A 20,450-nucleotide genomic window follows, 5' to 3' on the forward strand; every position below is an offset into this window, starting at 1 on the left:
TCTTATTTGCTAACCACCATCCGAAAAGGCGACCTCTTCGATTGGCTGGTCAAGCGAGACTAAAGAATATTTTGAAAATGCACACTTAATTTGGTACATGTATTATAAAAAACCAGTTTCGTACTCTAACATAACATACCCGTGTGTGAGAGCAAAATGCCGCGTAATATTTTTGTCATGGTATGTGTGAAGAGAGCGCATGGCCATCAATTAAAAAGAAGTGGGCAACCCTGCTCAGTGGTTTATATATTGATCAATTTCAGGACATGTCTTCAAACTAAACGGTACATAACTGATTTGGCCTCAAACAAAGCGTTGTACAATAAAATGGTTTTTGGGAAGGAAATAGCTGAAGAAAATTTGTGCAACTTAATTTAAATGATTTTTATAATAGTTTTAAATTAAGTTTTGGTTTTAAAAGTTAAAATTTTTTGTGTCCCCAAACTATTCGATTCGTATATATATATATATATATATATATATATATATATATATATATATATATATATATATATATATATATATATATATATATATATATATATATATATATATATATATATATATATATATATATATATATATATATATATATATATATATAAGCGTCCAAAGCAAAGTTTAAGTTTTCTCTCACGATCACGCACGGCATATTCCATTTAGTCCCATTAACGCACATCCATGAGAGTTGGTTTTATTCACAATTCACGCGAGACTCAATTGTGTCACGCACACACATCTAAACAAATATTATATGTCATATCATTCTAATAAATACCATGGTATAGCTACCGTTACATTCGTACTTACCACTGCTGCGCCTCTTAGAATTAATCCGTTAAAATTTCCTCTGTAGTAAATACTACGCATGTACATCATTTTAGTAATTGATTCAGAAAGAATAGCTGCTTGTCGTTTATCATTGAATGTTACTATTTCAGAAATTTCTACAGGCGCGCCCAAATGTCTTCCTTTGGAATGACAGTCGAATACTCTGTACGTGGAGTTTTCCATAGCCACAACAAGCAACTGGGCATTAGGTCCGAAGTATTTAAATTTTGATGAAAGAAGATTATTTAAACAAGCATTGTTTTTATCCCACACAACCCAATTATATGTTTTATTGAAAAGTGATGCATCAGATGCTCTTGACAATAATGGGACAGCATTGGTGCAGTTGCAATCAACATGGATTGATATGTTGGCGTTAGCTTTATGAGTTAGTAACAATTCTAAATTAAAGCTCCTTCTGGTATCATGCAGCTCCATAAATACATTGAACGCCATCAAATAGTCAATGAAGTTTTTAGAATCTGAAAAAATTGGTTTAAAAATAACAAACAACTGTCAAATTGCGCGTCATATTTAAACTACATTTCAGATATGTTAATAAACAACGTACAAGTGTACGTAAATCCTCTCACTTTTAGAGTGGATTACATACCGAAAAGAATGTAAACTATTCGCTTTGAGGTTTTTATTGGAATCAACAGCCCTATCATATTTAAAGTGGTTTTTGGTCTTTTTATATTTATTTGTAAATGATTTCTATTAATTTTCCTATTTTTTCATTTTTTGTTTTCAAAAAGATGTTGCCACGTTTTAACAATACGATTGCACCATTGGCGCCGTTTCTTCTCTTAATAGTTATCGTCTCTGATATTCCCAATGTCACTAAATCAATCAATGTAAACAAACCACTTCTATGCAATAAAGTTTGGTTCGACAACGCAAATTTTAATATATTGCTGCTTACGATCGGAATGCACCTCTAGCGGATATTTCGCACGTGTGTCAATAATATAATTTTGGAGAAGAATGTAAATAATTGATAAATATACCTCATGGAAATTATTGTAATGTAAAGTATCTATTCAATACATGGGTAGCGAAAATTCCCCTATGGGTGCATTCCGGCCTTTATAAAGCAAAATTGTGAATTGTAAATGGAGGCTACGTCAAACATGGATCATTGTCAACATTTCGTATGTGTGTCATACGACTACATTCTCTACAAAATTTCAAGTATATCCAAGTGAAACTTACGCCTACCTGGTCATATGAGACTAATATGGGCGCTACATCTACATTTGAACCGATTTCAACCAACTTTCCCATGCATACCTGAATGCCACTTCTATCCCCTGTGCAAAATTTCACGAAAATCTGAGTAAAACATTGGCATCTGTGGTCAATGAGTCTAAATCGGTCAAAGATATATATGGGAGCTATATCTGTGTCTGAACCGATTTCAACCAACATTGGCATGTATAGCTAGAATGTCACTTTTACTCCTTGTGCAAAATTTCACGTAAATCGGAGAAAAACTTTTGCCTCTGTGTTCGTATGTGTGTACATCGGGAGAAAAAATTATTTGGGAGCTATATCTGAATCTGAATGGATTTCAACCAACATTGACACGTATAGCTAGAATGTAACTTTTACTCCCTGTGCAAAATGTCAAGTAAATAGGAGTGAAACTTTAGCCTCTATGCTCAACTGAGTGCAAATTGGGCAAAAGATATATATGGGAGCTATATTTGAACCTGAACCGATTTTAACCAACTTCTCCATGTATAACTAGAATGATACTTCGCTTCCCTGTGCAAAATTTAACGTAAATAGGGGTAAAATTTTGGTCATATGAGTCTAAATAGGGGGAAAGATATATATATGGGAGCTGTATCTGAACCGATTTCAACCAACATTGGCATGTATAGCTAGAATGTCAGTTTTACTCCTTGTGCAAAATTTCAAGTAAATCGGAGTAAATTTTTGGGCATTGTTGTCACAAGAGTGTAAATCGGGCGAAAGAGATATATAGGAGCTATATCTGTATTTGAACCGATTTCAACCAACATTGGCATATATAGCTAGAATGTCAGTTTTACATTTTGTGCAAAATTTCAAGTAAATTGGAGTAAAACTGTGGCCGCTGTAGTTATGAGTGTAAATCCGGCGAAATGTATATATGGGAGCTATATCTGAACCTGAACAGATTTCAACCAATTTCTCCATGTATTACTAGAATGGCACTTCGACTCCCTGTGCAAAATTTAACGTAAATCGGAGTAAAACTTTGGCCTATGGGGTCAACTGATTGTAAATCGGGCGAACTATATGTATGGGAGCTATATCTGAATCTGAAGAGATTTCAATCAACATTGGTATGTGTAGCTAGAATGTCAGTTTTACTCATTGTGCAAAATTTCAAGTGAATCGGAGTATAACTTTAGCCTCTATGGTCAAATGAGTGCAAATCGGGCGAAAGATATATATGTGAGCTATATCTGAATCTGAACCGATTTCAACCAACTTCGACACGTATAGCTAGAATGTAACTTCTACTCCCTGTGCAAAATTTCAAGTAAATCGGTGTGAAACTTCAGCCTCTATGGTCAAATGAGTACAAATCGGGCAAAAGATATATATGTGAGCTATATCTGAATCTGAACCCATTTCAACCAACTTTGACACGTATAGCTAGAATGTTACTTCCACTCCCTGTGCAAAATTTCAAGTAAACCGGTGTGAAACTTTAGCCTCTGTGGTGAAATGAGTGCAAATCGGGCGAGATATATATGGGAGCTATATTTGAATCTGGAATGATTTCAACCAACTTTGACACGTATAACTAGAATGTTATTTTTACTCCCTGTGCAAAATTTCAAGTAAATCGGTGTGAAACTTTAGCCTCTGTGGTCAAATGAGTGCAAATCGGGCAAAAGATATATATTGGAGCTATATCTGAAACTGAACCGATTTCAACCAATATTGACACGTATAGCTAGAATGTGACTTCTACTCCCTGTGCAAAATTTCAAGTAAATCGGAGTAAAACTTTAGCCTCTATGGTCAAATGAGTGCAAATCAGGCGAGAGATATATATGGGAGCTATATCTGAATCTGAACCGATTTCAACCAACTTTGACACGTATAGCTAGAATGTTACTTCTACTTATATATATATATATATATATATATATATATATATATATATATATATATATATATATATATATATATATATATATATATATATATATATATATATATATATATATATATATATATATATATATATATATATATATATATATATATATATATATATATATATATATATATATATATATATATATATATATATATATATATATATATATATATATATATATATATATATATATATATATATATATATATATATATATATATATATATATATATATATATATAGGTTAGGTTAGGTTAGGTGGCAGCCCGATGTATCAGGCTCACTTAGACTATTCAGTCCATTGTGATACCACATTGGTGAACTTCTCTGTTATCACTGAGTGCTGCCCGATTCCATGTTAAGCTCAATGACAAGGGACCTCCTTTTTATAGCCGAGTCCGAACGGAGTTCCACATGCAGTGAAACCACTTAGAGAAGCTTTGAAACCCTCAGAAATGTCACCAGCATTACTGAGGTGGGATAATCCACCGCTGAAAAACTTTTTTGGGTGTTTGGTCGAAGCAGGAATCGAACCCACGACCTTGTGTATGCAAGGCGGGCATGCTAACCATTGCACCACGGTGGCTCCCTATATATATATATATATATATATATATATATATATATATATATATATATATATATATATATATATATATATATATATATATATATATATATATATATATCCCTTGTTCGGAGTAATCTTGAATATGGATCTGTTATTTGGGATCCGGCATACAACATTAATTCGGATAAAATAGAATCTGTGAAAAAACAATTTCTTTTGTTTCACCTTCGTAGTCACGGATGGAATTTCAATACACTTCTTTCATATGCGTTTAGGCTCAATATATATATATATATATATATATATATATATATATATATATATATATATATATATATATATATATATATATATATATATAAAGGGTGATTCTTTTGAGGTTAGGATTTTCATGCATTAGTATTTGACAGATCACGTGGGATTTCAGACATGGTGTCAAAGAGAAAGATGCTCAGTATGCGACTTACTAACGAGCCACAACGTCGAATCTTCAGTGAATGGGCCCTAGAAAAGTTGGCAGAAAATCCGCTTTTTTATCGACAAATTTTGTTCAGCGATGAGGCTCATTTCTGGTTGAATGGCTACGTAAATAAGCAAAATTGCCGCATTTGGAGTGAAGAGCAACCAGAAGCCGTTCAAGAACTGCCCATGCATCCCGAAAAATGCACTGTTTGGTGTGGTTTGTACGCTGGTGGAATCATTGGACCGTATTTTTTCAAAGATGCTGTTGGACGCAACGTTACGGTGAATGGCGATCGCTATCGTTCGATGCTAACAAACTTTTTGTTGCCAAAAATGGAAGAACTGAACTTGGTTGACATGTGGTTTCAACAAGATGGCGCTACATGCCACACAGCTCGCGATTCTATGGCCATTTTGAGGGAAAACTTCGGAGAACAATTCATCTCAAGAAATGGACCGGTAAGTTGGCCACCAAGATCATGCGATTTGACGCCTTTAGACTATTTTTTGTGGGGCTACGTCAAGTCTAAAGTCTACAGAAATAAGCCAGCAACTATTCCAGCTTTGGAAGACAACATTTCCGAAGAAATTCGGGCTATTCCGGCCGAAATGCTCGAAAAAGTTGCCCAAAATTGGACTTTCCGAATGGACCACCTAAGACGCAGCCGCGGTCAACATTTAAATGAAATTATCTTCAAAAAGTAAATGTCATGGACCAATCTAACGTTTCAAATAAAGAACCGATGAGATTTTGCAAATTTTATGCTTTTTTTTAAAAAAAAAAGTTATCAAGCTCTTAACAAATCACCCATTATATATATATATATATATATATATATATATATATATATATATATATATATATATATATATATATATATATATATATATATATATATATATATATATATATATATATATATATATATATATATATATATATATATATATATATATATATATATATATATATATATATATATATATATATATATATATATATATATATATATATATAATAAATCTGCAATACGTCGTTCAGATTATAAGTTTATCGGAACACGGATAATGCCCGTGTTCAACTTTTTGAGATATTAGACACACTATAATGTGATCGATAAAACAATTTTTAATGGTAGCAATTGGCCCCACATTTCTTAATGAAAAACTTATAAAATTAACGGCGCATGAAATTTTAAATCTTTTTGGGCGAATTTTACAATAGCATGATGGGCAAAACCGAAAAAATTTATTTTCTTTAATGTGAGCTTTAAAGAAAAGTAAAATTGATATTTTATGATAATGTGAACTCAACACCGGTCTTTAACTTCGAAAAAATCACGGGAATTTTCCACAAATTGTTTACAAAATTGAAAAATATTGGGTATAGTGTATTTTAAAGAGAAAATGTTAAGCAAAAATTTTAGATTTCGAGGTATCTATCGTTGAAAATTCAAATATTTTAATTTTTTTTTGAAAAATGGCTGCATTTTTTACAAAATTTAGGACAAAACATGCATATTAAGGATAAATGGTGTATTCTAAACAGCAAATATTAAGAAAAATGTTGCTAAAACTCGAGATTCCGATCGATGAAAATTCAAATATTTTAGCATTTTCGAAGAATGGCTGCATTTTTTTACATAACATGAGATAATACGGCACATTGGGTATATATGGTGAATTCTAAACAGAAAATGTTAAGTACGCATTTTGCCCAAAATGCTTAGTTTTCGAGATATAGATCGTTGAAAATTTAAATATCTTGGCACTTTCGAAAAATGACTGCATTATTTTTTTACAAAATTTAGGACAAAACATGCATATTGGGTATATATTCTAAAGAGAAAATATTAAGTAAAAATTTTAGCAAAAATGCTTAGTTTTCGAGATATCGATCGTTCAAAATTTAAATATTGTAGCACTTTTTCGGGAAATGGTTGCATTTTTTACAAAATTTAAGACGAAACGTTCATATTGGGAATAACTTTTGCATTCTAAAGAGAAAATATTAAGTAAAAATTTTGCTAAAAATGCTTGGTTTTCGAGATATCGATCGTTGAAAATTCAAATATTTTACCACTTTGTCGAAAAATGGTTGCATTTTTTACAAAATTTAAGACGAAACATTCATATTGGGAATAAGTGTTGCATTCTAAAGAGAAAATATTAAGTAAAAATTTTGCTAAAAATGATTAGTTTTCGAGATATCGATCGTTGAAAATCATATATTTTACCGATGTTTCGAAAAATGACTTATTTTTTCCAAAATTTTAAACTAAACATGCATATTTGGAATAAATGGTGTATTTTAAAGAGAAAATGTTAAGTACGCATTTTGCCCAAAATTCTTAGTTTTCGAGATACCGATCGTTGAAAATTCAAATATTTTACCACTTTTTCGAAAAATGGTTGCATTTTTTACAAAATTTAGGACAAAACATGCATATTAACAATAAATGGTGTATTCTAAACAGAAAATATTAAGTAAAAATTTTGCTAAAACTGCTTAGTTTTCGAGATACCGATCGTTGAAAATTCAAATATTTTAGCACTTTCGAAGAATGGCTGCATTTTTTTTTTACAAAATTTGAGACAATAAATGCATATTGGGTATATATGGTGCATTCTAAAGAGAAAATGTTGAGTACGCATTTTGCCCAAAATGCTTAGTTTTCGAGATATCGATCGTTGAAAATTCAAATATTTTACCATTTTGTGGAAAAATGGCTGCATCTTTTTTAACAAAATTTACGACAAAACATGCATACTAAGAATAAATGGTGCATTCTAAACAGAAAATATTAAGTACATATTTTGCTAAAACTGCTTAGTTTTCGAGATACCGATTGATGAAAATTCAAATATTTTAGCACTTTCGAAGAATGGCTGCATTTTTTTACATAACATGAGACAATACATGCACATTGGGTATATATGGTGAATTCTAAAGAGAAAATGTTAAGTACGCATTTTGCCCAAAATGCTTAGTTTTCGAGATATCGATCGTTGAAAATTTAAATATCTTGGCACTTTCGAGAAATGACTGTATTTTTTTGTTACAAGATAAATATTTTAGCACTTTCGAAAAATCACTGCATTTTTTACAAAATTTTAAACTAAACATGCATATTAGGAATAAATTGTGTATTTTAAAGAGAAAATGTTAAGTACGCATTTTGCCCAAAATGCTTATTTTTCAAGATATCGATCGTTGAAAATTTAAGTACTTTAGCACTTTCGAAAACTGCCTGCATTTTTTACAGCATTTTAAACTAAACATGGATATTAGGATTAAATGTTGTATTTTAAAGAGAAAATGTTAAGTATGCATTTTGCCCAAAATGCTTAGTTTTCAAGATATCGATCGTTGAAAATTCAAATATTTTACCACTTTTTCGAAAAATTGTTGCATTTTTTACAAAACTTAGGACAAAACATGCATATTAACAATAAATGGTGTATTCTAAACAGAAAATATTAAGTACAAATTTTGCTAAAACTGCTTAGTTTTCGAGATACCGATCGTTGAAAATTCATATATGTTAGCACTTTCGAAGAATGGCTGCATTTTTTACATAACATGAGACAGTACATGCACATTGGGTATATGGTAGATTCTAAAAAGAAAATGTTAAGTACGCATTTTGCCCAAAATGCTTAGTTTTCGAGATATCGATCGTTGAAAATTTAAATATCTTAGCACTTTCGAAAAATGACTGTATTTTTTTGTTACAAGATAAATATTTTAGCACTTTCGAAAAATCACTGCATTTTTTACAAAATTTTAAACTAAACATGCATATTAGGAATAAATGGTGTATTTTAAAGAGAAAATGTTAAGTACGCATTTTGCCCAAAATGCTTATTTTTCAAGATATCGATCGTTGAAAATTTAAGTACTTTAGCACTTTCGAAAACTGCCTGCATTTTTTACAGCATTTTAAACTAAACATGAATATTAGGATTAAATGTTGTATTTTAAAGAGAAAATGTTAAGTATGCATTTTGCCCAAAATGCTTAGTTTTCAAGATATCGATCGTTGAATATTCAAATATTGTACCACTTTTTCGAAAAGTGGTTGCATTTTTTACAAAATTTAAGACGAAACATGCATATTGGGTGTATATGGTGCATTCTAAAGAGAAAATATCAAGTAAAAAGGTTTGGGTTGGCCACCAAAGTATTGTGCCGACGGAAAATTATTGTATATTCGAAAAAACAATCTTATTTAATAATTGTTCAAATTTTGACGCAAAATGTGCTTTTTTCAATTAAAATGCCTTTATTTGTCCTTAATTATATGTCCTTTATATCGTGTAAGTTGCGCGTTCAAAGTTTTACTTTAATCTTTAAGACACATTTTTTCAGTTTTTAATATCCCAATAGACAAAATAAAAATGAACCACATTCTCATGTATCGTATCTGTGTGTATATATATATAATTATGGACCGATGTGGACCAATTTTTGCATGGTTGTTAGAGACCATATACCAACACCATGTACCAAATTTCAGCCGGATCGGATGAAATATACTTCTGTTAGAGGCTCCACAAGCCAAATCTGAGGGTCCCTTTATATGGGGGCTATACGTAAAAGTGGACCGATATGGCCCATTTTCAATACCATCCGACCTACATCGATAACAACTACTTGTGCCAAGTTTCAAGTCGATAGCTTGTTTCGTTCGGAAGTTAGCGTGATTTCAACAGACGGACGGACGGACGGACGGACGGACATGCTTAGATCGACTCAGAATGTCACCACGACCCAGAATATATATACTTTATGGGGTCTTAGAGCAATATTTCGATGTGTTACAAAAAAAAAAAGATCGTTGATATCTTTTTGAGGATGGCAGCTGATGCATAAGCGTAGGAAGGCCTTTGGGGAGGGGGCTTAGACCCCCCCAGAAAAAATTTAGCCCCCCCCAGAATTTGAAAACCTATTTACGATTTTACATTTTTATAAAAATTAAACAAGTATATACAACCGCACAAAGTTCCGCTAAAGACTTTCATGCACAATCGAATTACTTGGGTTGTGGTAGCAGTTGCCGATGGCAATGTTTGCAGTCTGATATTTATGAAATAGAGCTGTGATTGGACTTATGGTTTAGTTGAGTTCAATCGATCGACTGAAATGCATAGAAACAGCTGTTTTTTGGTTATAAATTCGGCTGTTTGTTTCCATTTTAGTCGATCGACAGAGCTCATTCGACATACAGAAACAGGCTGTAAAGCTCCTTTATTATATTGTTTATATAATAAATTGTTTATATAATGAGGATGAGCATTTTTCATAGGTACCGCCATATAAATTTGATAGTGAATCCCATCTTCAACATTAATTCAAACGGCCTTGCAAATTGCTTGTGTTCAATAAATTTTCCAATAGGTTTGAAGCATTAAACTGAAATTTAGTTTGAAAAGTTGTTGCTAATATGTTGAGAAATTGTTGCTAAGGTGTTGAATTCTACTGTTGAGGGTAATGTCTGTTTTTTGTTGAGAACCCGATTTTCTCAACAATTTCTCAAATTGAATTCTAATCTAATTCTTTGAAAAAATGTTTGAAAGGGTATTGAATATAAGCATTTCTCCAATACTTGTGTTTATTTGGTTCTTTCATAAATTAATATCTTAATAATGCTGCAAAAAAGCGTAGCCAAAAAAGAAGTGAAAATCTTCTTTTTGGGTCCGGAAGTGGTGCAAAATTGGCGGAGAAGCGATGGATGTAATAGGAACTCGTCATAGAATGAATGTCCACCGTTTCAACAGCCGCTGTAATAAATTTACATCACTTCTAACGGTGTGATCCGAATTCAGAGTTTTGAATCTGAATTAAAAAATTGTGTGATATTTTCTCAAATAAATAATTTTTATTTATTCGTTTTTTATTTGATTTTTGGTCGACCTTTTGTTAGAATTATATAAATATTTATAAAGACCTCGAGCTTCAAGAAACATTAATTTATAATAATCTTTATATTTTTTTATGATTTTTATTGCATTCTAACGCTTGTTTGAATATTTTCAAAAATTATTTTTCTATAATGGATTTAGCATTTTTGTGGCAAAATTTGAATAATTTTTACAATTTTATTTATTCTTACTCTTTTTTTAAACTATTTGAAAAACGAAAATAAAAATTACGTATTAAAATATGAAAAAACTGAAGTAAAAAACTTCCTGTGTAGTTAATATAATTAACTTCTTGTGAGGACATTTTTGGAAGTGCTTTTAAAGTTGTGCCTTTAAAACAAATCCCAATTTTTTTTGCTGGGAAAAGTGTGGAACTAAATTTAGTTGCTTTATTATATATTATTTTGATGTCTATTTTTTTATTTTTTTTAATGAAATAAAACAATAATTGAATCTATAAGTTCAGTCTATACATTTTTAGCTAGGGGGGCTATAGCCCCCCCTAGGAAAATTGTCTAGCTACGCTAATGAGCTGATGTATTATATATATATATATATATATATATATATATATATATATATATATATATATATATATATATATATATATATATATATATATATATATATATATATATATATATATATATATATATATATATATATATATATATATCAATATATAGAATCAAAAGGGAGCAATTTCTGTGAAACTGCTTGTATGTTGTTTCGAAAACTGTTTTAAATGCATTTAAAACGGTGTTAAATGCTAGTAAAAAACTGCTCACGCCCAACTAAATTTAAGTGTATATTATAAAATTATTTATGTATGTTTATAATCGACTCCACGTTCTTCTTTTGTTTGAGTTTTTTAATTCCTTACAAAATTTCAAGCTTTTATACCAAAAACAGTTTTTTGTTAAAAAATTGTTATTTTTGCATCAAACACTATTCTTTTCTTATTGTAAATCTTTAATAACACACATTTCGAAGTTTCATTGTAAAAATTTAATTTAATAATATAAAAATATAAATACAAAAAAAAATTGGTGTTCGGTCGGAGTAGGGATTGAACCCAGGACCCTTTGCATGCAAGGCGGACATGCTAACCACTGCTCCACATGGCCAACAAATATATGTTTCTGTTGAATAATGTTTTGTTTGCATCGGCTCGTGGGCAAACTATGCTATATAAATGTAACTTGTAACGATAATTGTCTATTGGTAACTATAACAGCTACGTAGCCCAGTGGTAGTGTGTTGGCTTACAAATTACATGGTTCCCGGTTCGATTCTCAGTCCAGACGAAAGGTAAAATTTAAAAAATTATAAAATTGAATAATTTCTTCAACATTATTTGTATTGCAGAAGCGATGGATGTAATAGGAACTCGTCATAGAATGAATGTCCACCGTTTCAACAGCCGCTGTAATAAATTTACATCACTTCTAACGGTGTGATCCGAATTCAGAGTTTTGAATCTGAATTAAAAAATTGTGTGATATTTTCTCAAATAAATAATTTTTATTTATTCGTTTTTTATTTGATTTTTGGTCGACCTTTTGTTAGAATTATATAAATATTTATAAAGACCTCGAGCTTCAAGAAACATTAATTTATAATAATCTTTATATTTTTTTATGATTTTTATTGCATTCTAACGCTTGTTTGAATATTTTCAAAAATTATTTTTCTATAATGGATTTAGCATTTTTGTGGCAAAATTTGAATAATTTTTACCATTTTATTTATTCTTACTCTTTTTTTAAACTATTTGAAAAACGAAAATAAAAATTACGTATTAAAATATGAAAAAACTGAAGTAAAAAACTTCCTGTGTAGTTAATATAATTAACTTCTTGTGAGGACATTTTTGGAAGTGCTTTTAAAGTTGTGCCTTTAAAACAAATCCCAATTTTTTTTGCTGGGAAAAGTGTGGAACTAAATTTAGTTGCTTTATTATATATTATTTTGATGTCTATTTTTTTATTTTTTTTTAATGAAATAAAACAATAATTGAATCTATAAGTTCAGTCTATACATTTTTAGCTAGGGGGGCTATAGCCCCCCCTAGGAAAATTGTCTAGCTACGCTAATGAGCTGATGTATTATATATATATATATATATATATATATATATATATATATATATATATATATATATATATATATATATATATATATATATATATATATATATATATATATATATATATATCAATATATAGAATCAAAAGGGAGCAATTTCTGTGAAACTGCTTGTATGTTGTTTCGAAAACTGTTTTAAATGCATTTAAAACGGTGTTAAATGCTAGTAAAAAACTGCTCACGCCCAACTAAATTTAAGTGTATATTATAAAATTATTTATGTATGTTTATAATCGACTCCACGTTCTTCTTTTGTTTGAGTTTTTTAATTCCTTCCAAAATTTCAAGCTTTTATACCAAAAACAGTTTTTTGTTAAAAAATTGTTATTTTTGCATCAAACACTATTCTTTTCTTATTGTAAATCTTTAATAACACACATTTCGAAGTTTCATTGTAAAAATTTAATTTAATAATATAAAAATATAAATACAAAAAAAAATTGGTGTTCGGTCGGAGTAGGGATTGAACCCAGGACCCTTTGCATGCAAGGCGGACATGCTAACCACTGCTCCACATGGCCAACAAATATATGTTTCTGTTGAATAATGTTTTGTTTGCATCGGCTCGTGGGCAAACTATGCTATATAAATGTAACTTGTAACGATAATTGTCTATTGGTAACTATAACAGCTACGTAGCCCAGTGGTAGTGTGTTGGCTTACAAATTACATGGTTCCCGGTTCGATTCTCAGTCCAGACGAAAGGTAAAATTTAAAAAATTATAAAATTGAATAATTTCTTCAACATTATTTGTATTGCAGAAAAAGGTGTCAAGAACTAAAAAATTTCGTGGAAGTGAAAATTATGTGAGGGAATGAGCACAATCTTCTTTGGGGAAAATTCTTCCAAGCATATAATATTTTTGGGCTCAAAATGCTTCCAAACATATAATATGTTCACATAAAACAAACATATTAATGTTTCGGCAGTATCCAATAATATATGTGCTTCCTGCACAATATGTTTGGAACATATGTTAGAGAAGCGATTTTTTCTGAGGGTGTATATATTGCCATCGGCACCTGCTACTATGAAAGTCTTTAGCGGAACTTTGTGCGGCAGTATTTACTTGTTTAATATTATATAAAAGCAATGGAAAATCGTAAATAGGTTTTCAAATTCTGGGGGCTAACATTTTTCTGGGAGTCTAAGCCCCCTCCCTAGAGGCCTTCCTACGCTTATGTAGCCAGAGGCATACCAACAGATGCTGGTCCCCTGGAATATGTAAGGTAGTGCCTAGCCTTGCGATTCACAGTTCCGCGATATGTTCCTGTGGCCAGGCACCCATATTAGGTGAATATTGTTCTGCTCAGCCATCTCGTTGAGAGATTTGTTGCAGTCGATGGCCGTTTTCGAGTTAAGGAACACAGAGCCAAAGGATTTTATTTCTGGTTGTTTGTGTGAGTATATATTATGTTAATGCCAACATTTATTGGAACATTACTTCACAGCCAATTCGCCACCTCTTTTATTGCTAATATTTCAGCCTGACAACCACTATGATCAGATAATCTTTTAGCTATTCGAAGTTCCAGGTCTTTAGAATATACTCCGAAACCTACTTGTGCATACAATTTGGAGCCATCGGTGTAGAAATCTATACAACATTTATTTACCGGGGTCTATGTGCACCACGCCTCACTGTTGGGAATTAGAGTTTCAAACTTTTTGTCCAAAAGCGGTTTCGACAGAATGTAATCCACTACGTTTGGCACATCTGGCATTATTTTGAAGACCGAACTAAGACTGTACTAAGACTGTATATTATTCAACCGTCGAACGGAACGGACGTGTTTCTTTAATAGCGGATAAACTCATCGTAATAGTTGCCTACTAAGAATTTCAAGTGTGGTGGGATATTAAGCCACCATGCATCCAAATTCAAAGTCATCCACTGGGTTGCTAACTTCAGGGCCCAGTGGACGGGTATCGACTGGAGTTATAAATTTGGGCAATGACCAAGAGTTAGGCCCAATTAGTCGACCTGTAGACGGGTCGACAGGTGGCGACACTTTCACAAGTCGTACTTTTTCTAAGGTAACGACGTCAAAAGGAGGTAATCCCTCACGAAAAAGATTCAAGGAACGCAGAAATGCTTTGTTTATCCTAAAGAAGTTAGGATCAGTCGACCCATGCACGCTGTCGGCTAAACAAAGCGATTCCTTAAAATGGGCTCAAGGAATTCTTGAGGCTGGAAAAAGGTAACGATCCCCGGGTGAGCTGCAATCCTCCAAAAGGGATCAAAGATCGTTTGCCTCAGTTGCTAAAGACAGCCTTGTGATGGCTATCATCAATAAAGGAGCATTGGACGGTATGGTTCCAAAGCAAAAATGGGGGGAAATTGAGAATGCTCTGTCTGTCGTCTACTCACAGGTGCTGGAAAAGTTTCCCGGTCCGGATCTTCGACACCAAGAGTCTGGTTGGTATCAAGGACGATTTAAGCTAGTCGCATTTGAGGACCAGAGGTCTATAGAACGTTTTAAAGCTGATCTGATACTAATTGGTGAAGTTTGGGAAGGAGCTGCTCTAGAGTTAGTCGTGAAGAAAGACATACCGGCTAGACCTAGAGCACATGTGTGGATACCTGCAAACCCTCCTGACCCTGAATCTATTTTAAATAGACTGAAACAATGCAATCCAGATCTTCTAACAGCTGATTGGAAGGTTGGCCTTTTTGATGAAGTGGATGGACCAAGATGGCATGCAGTGTTTTTATTGAACACTCAGACTTTGACACATCTAGCAAAGTCTCAGGGCTGTGTATGTTATGGCTATCATTATATCCAAATGAAGGTATATAAAAACGATCAGCTAAAGGATTCAGAAATGGACAAACCTCTGTCTGAATCAGAAGTTAGCGGATCCTCTTGCGAGGTTGAGGCAGATACGAAAGGTGCCGACATGGATAGACACCGTATGCGTGAGGAGGTTTCTACTGCCTCAAAACTCACCAAAGTTGAATCTATGGTTATTGCGAGAGTCACCGAGATCTCTGAAGAGGACATTCTTGATGACTCGATTGAAACGGCTAATGTTACGGTTGTTGAAAATCTCGATGGTCCTACGGATCCTCCAGATAAATCTTCACCATTGTAAGGCTGCTTGTGCTGCCTTAAAAGTTCTCTTGATGAAAGGGGACATAAATATAGTTCTTATTCAAGAACCATATGTTTATAGAAACAAAATATGTGAATTAAGTACTCCGGGGTTCAAACTATTGCAGTATACTGGTAATGATGTAAATCGAGCCAGTATAATTGCTAAAAACGAGCTCAACTTGTTTCTACTTCCTTCAATGTGCAATACAGACACTGTCGTTGCCAGTTTAGAAATAGCCAAATGCAAATATTGGGTATCTTCGGTCTACATGGGACATGATAGGGAGATGCCTCCATGTGCCGTTAACACCTTAGTTGAGGAGTCATTGAAAACAAAGACAAACTTATTATGGGATGCGATGCAAATGCATATCATATGTTAGTATATGGGGAAGTTTATTTTGCGTATTAGTTTTGTAGTTTGCAATAAGGCAAGAGGTTTTGGACGTCACCTTGGCCTCGCAAGAACTGAATGAAATGATATCTGATTGGCAAGTTTTAAGTGAACATAGCTTCTCAGATCATCGCTACATCAGTTTCAAATTTGATGTTCATACCACCAAGACCATATTTCCGCCAAATGTTAGGAAAGCTGATTGGAATAGGTATAGGGTATCGTTCAATACCGGAAATAACAGAGACAAATATGAGCACTGTGCAAGTTATCAAACACGCAGTGGAGAGGATTAGTAAGGCCTTCAACATTTCACTGAAAGCTGCATGCCCTAGAGGGAAGCCAATGGGGGAAAATTGACCACCATGGTGGTCTACGGAGTTAGGTATTATGAGGAAATCGTGCAGGAAGCTCTTTAACAAAGCAAAGTCCACCGGAGTTCCTGTGGATTGGGACGCTTACAAGAAGAATCTGAGAGGATACAAGCGAGAACTGAGAAAGGCTCAGCATAACTCTTGGAATGATTACTGCAGCAGCATTGAGAATACGTCCGAGGGTTCCAGACTACTAAAGGTGCTAGCATCCACTAACTCCGCTCAAGGTTTCATTAAAACATCGGAGGGCAATTGGACAACGTCCAGTGAGGAGACGCTGGAGGTACTATTGGACACACATATTCCTGGAAACCAGACGGTTAAACAATGTACTGGCGGTGCCACAGTGGCTCAGCGGTCGTTTCCTATCGAGGAATATGTATCGGAATCTAGAATAAAATGGGTGTTAAATAGCTTTGGACCATTCGTATCCCCCTGACCTGATGGAATTACTCCGGCTAAGTTACAAGCGGTGGCTGACAGAATTATCCCCTAGTAGTTGGCGATACATATAGGATGTATCAACTTAGCATATATTCCAGGAAAGTGGTTTTCATACCTAAAGCGGGAAAAGCCTCTCACTCGAATGAGAAGTATTTCCGACCAATCAGCTTATGATAATTCCTACTTAAGACTCTGGAGAGGAGTCTATCTTAGAACTAGCGTCAATTCAAGTTTGCTCTCGAAACGACAGTGTGCATACTCGAAGGGCACGTCTACTGAGACCGCATTACATGAACTAGTCAGCTTTATTGAAAGCTCACTTTCTGTCAAAGAATACACAATCGTGGCGTTTCTAGACATCGAAGGGGCGTTCAAGAACGTCCATCTGAGCTCGATATTAAATGGAATGACAACTCTGAATGTTGATCCAGGTATACTTAGGCTGTCAGACGAACTTCTAAGGAAGAGACGCATTTCAGCCAAGCAAACATACAATGGTATGTGAACAGAGGCACTCCTCAAGAAGGAGTTCTATCACCTCTTCTTTGGAATGTTGCTATAAACAACCTTCTGGTTTCCCTAGAAAAAGAAAGGATAAAATTGGTGGCATACGCAGATGATGTGGAGCTAGCAGTCAGGGGAAAATTCCCATCAACAGTTAGATATATTTTACAGAGAGCCCTCCGGATAACTGAGAAATGGGCGAAAGACAATGGTCTTGGGGTAAATCCTGCAAAGACAGAACTAGTCATGTACTGCAAAAATCACAAAACTCTCACGGTTAGGCCCATTTCCTTAGAGGGTATTGAAATTCCCTTTGGCGAGTGTGCAAAATACCTTGGCATTATTTTGGACAGGAAGCTGAACTTTAAGCTTAATATAGAAGAAAGGCGAGGAAAGATACGGTAGCTTTATACTCGTGCAAAAAGGCAATAGGGAAATAGTGGGGACTAAAACCAAAAATTGTGCATCGGCTATACCCGGCAGTGGTTAGACCTATAACGCTATATGGTGTTGTAGTCTGGTGGCCGGCACTTCACCAGCCGACAAGTTAAGCCAAAGTTCAGCGTATGGCGTGCTTGTGAATCTCAGGAGCATTTATCAAGACAGGAACAAATTCCCTTAATGCCATACTGCATCTATTGCCTTTAGACATTTTGGCCAAACAGTCAGCTGCAACAACGGCTGTGCGGTTGAGCGAGCTATCGCTGTCGTCGGATAAAACGTTACGGTCACAGTTTTCTATTCAACCGTCGAACGGAACGGACGTGTTTTTTAATAGCGGATAAACTCATCGTAATAGGTACCCACTAATAATCTCAGGTACCTACTAAGATATTAAGCCACCATGCAGCGAAATTCAAAGTCATCCACCGGGTTGCTATCTTCAGGGCCCAGTGGGCGGGTATCGACTGGAGTTATAAAATTGGGCAATGACCAAGAGTTAGGCCCAATTAGTCCACCTGTAGACGGGTCGACAGGTGGCGACACTCTGACAAGTCGAACTTATTCTAAGGTAACGACATCAAAAGGAGGTAATTCCTCACGAAAGAGATTCAAGGAACGCAGAAATGTTTTGTTTATCCTAAAGAAGTTAGGATCAGTCGACCTACGCACGTTGTCGGCTAAACAAAGCGATTCCTTAAAATGGGCTAAAGGAATTCTTGAGACTGGAAAAAGGGAACGACCACCTGATGAGCTGCCATCCTCCAAAAGGGATCAAAGATCGTTTGCCTCAGTTGCTAAAGACAGCCTTGTGATTGCTATCATTAATAAAGGAGCATTGGACGGTATGATTCCAAAGTAAAAATGGGGGGAAATTGAGAATGCTCTGTCTGTCGTCCACTCACAGGTGCTGGAAAAGTTTCCCGGCCCAGATCCTCGAAACCAAGAGGCTGGTTGGTATCAAGTACGATTTAAGCTAGTCGCATTTGAGGACCAGAGGTCTATAAAATGTTTTAAAGCTGCTCTGATACTAATTGGTGAAGTTAGGGAAGGAGCTGCTCTAGAGTTAGTCGAGAAGAAAGACATACCGGCTAGACCTAGAGCACATGCGTGGATACCTGCAAACCCTTCTGACCCTGAATCTATTTTAAATAGGCTGAAACGATGCAATCCAGATCTTCCAACAGTTGATTGGAAGGTTGGCCGTTTGGATGAAGTGGATGGACCAAGACGGCATGCAGTGTTTATATTGAACACTCAGTGCCACATCTAGCAAAGTCTCAGGCCCGTGTATGTTATGGCTTTCATTATATCCAAATGGAGGTATATTAAAACGATCAGCTAAAGGATTCAGATATGGACAAGCCTCTGTCTGAAGTCGAGGGAGATACCAAAGTTGAAGACATGGATAGATACCGTATGCGTGAGGAGGTTTCTACTGCCTCAGAACTCACCAAAGTTGAACCTATGGTTATTGCGAGAGTCGCCGAGATCTCTGAAGAGGACATTCTTGATGACTCGATTGAAGCGGCTGATGTGACGGTTGTTGAAAATCTCGATGGTCCTACGGATCCTCCAGATAAATCTTCATCATTGTAAGGCTGCATATGCTGCCTTGAAAGTTCTCCTGATGAAAGGGGACATAGACATAGTTCTTATTCAAGAACCATATGTTTATAGAAACAAAATATGTGAATTAAGTACTCCGGGGTTCAAACTATTGCAGTATACTGGTAATGATGTAAATCGAGCCTGTATAATTGTTAAAAACGAGCTTAACTTGTTTCTGCTTCCTTCAATGTACAATGCAGACACTGTCGTTGCCAATTTAGAAATAGCCAAATGCAAATATTGGGTATCTTGGGTCTACATGGGACATGACAGGGAGATGCCTCCATGTGCCGTTAAGACCTTAGTTGAGGAGTCACTGAAAACAAAGACGGAACTCATTATGCGACGCGAATGCGCATCATAGTATATGGGGAAGTAGTGATACTAGTGCAAGAGGAGAGTCGCCAATAGAGTTTATTTTGCGTACTAATCTGGTAGTTTGCAACAAGGGAGATGCCCAAACCTTTGTCACTAAAAAGA

At 34.2% G+C, this 20,450-nt stretch overlaps 1 protein-coding gene across 1 annotated transcript in view; it reads right to left on the reverse strand.

Annotated features, from left to right (window-relative positions):
• Nucleotides 1–694: 694 nt before the first annotated feature.
• The window catches only part of LOC142224819 (uncharacterized), a 102,278-nt gene continuing 82,522 nt past the window's right edge, over nt 695–20,450 (reverse strand). The window contains exons 2-3 of the mRNA XM_075294603.1: nt 811–1,313; nt 695–739 (exon numbers count right to left, since the gene is read on the reverse strand). Of these exons, the coding sequence (XP_075150718.1) occupies nt 695–739; nt 811–1,313 (548 nt within the window). The remainder of the gene's footprint in view (nt 740–810; nt 1,314–20,450) is intronic.

The sequence above is a fragment of the Haematobia irritans genome, chromosome 2 (genome assembly GCF_050003625.1).
Source record: "Haematobia irritans isolate KBUSLIRL chromosome 2, ASM5000362v1, whole genome shotgun sequence".
In the NCBI taxonomy this organism is placed as follows: Eukaryota; Metazoa; Arthropoda; class Insecta; order Diptera; family Muscidae; genus Haematobia; species Haematobia irritans.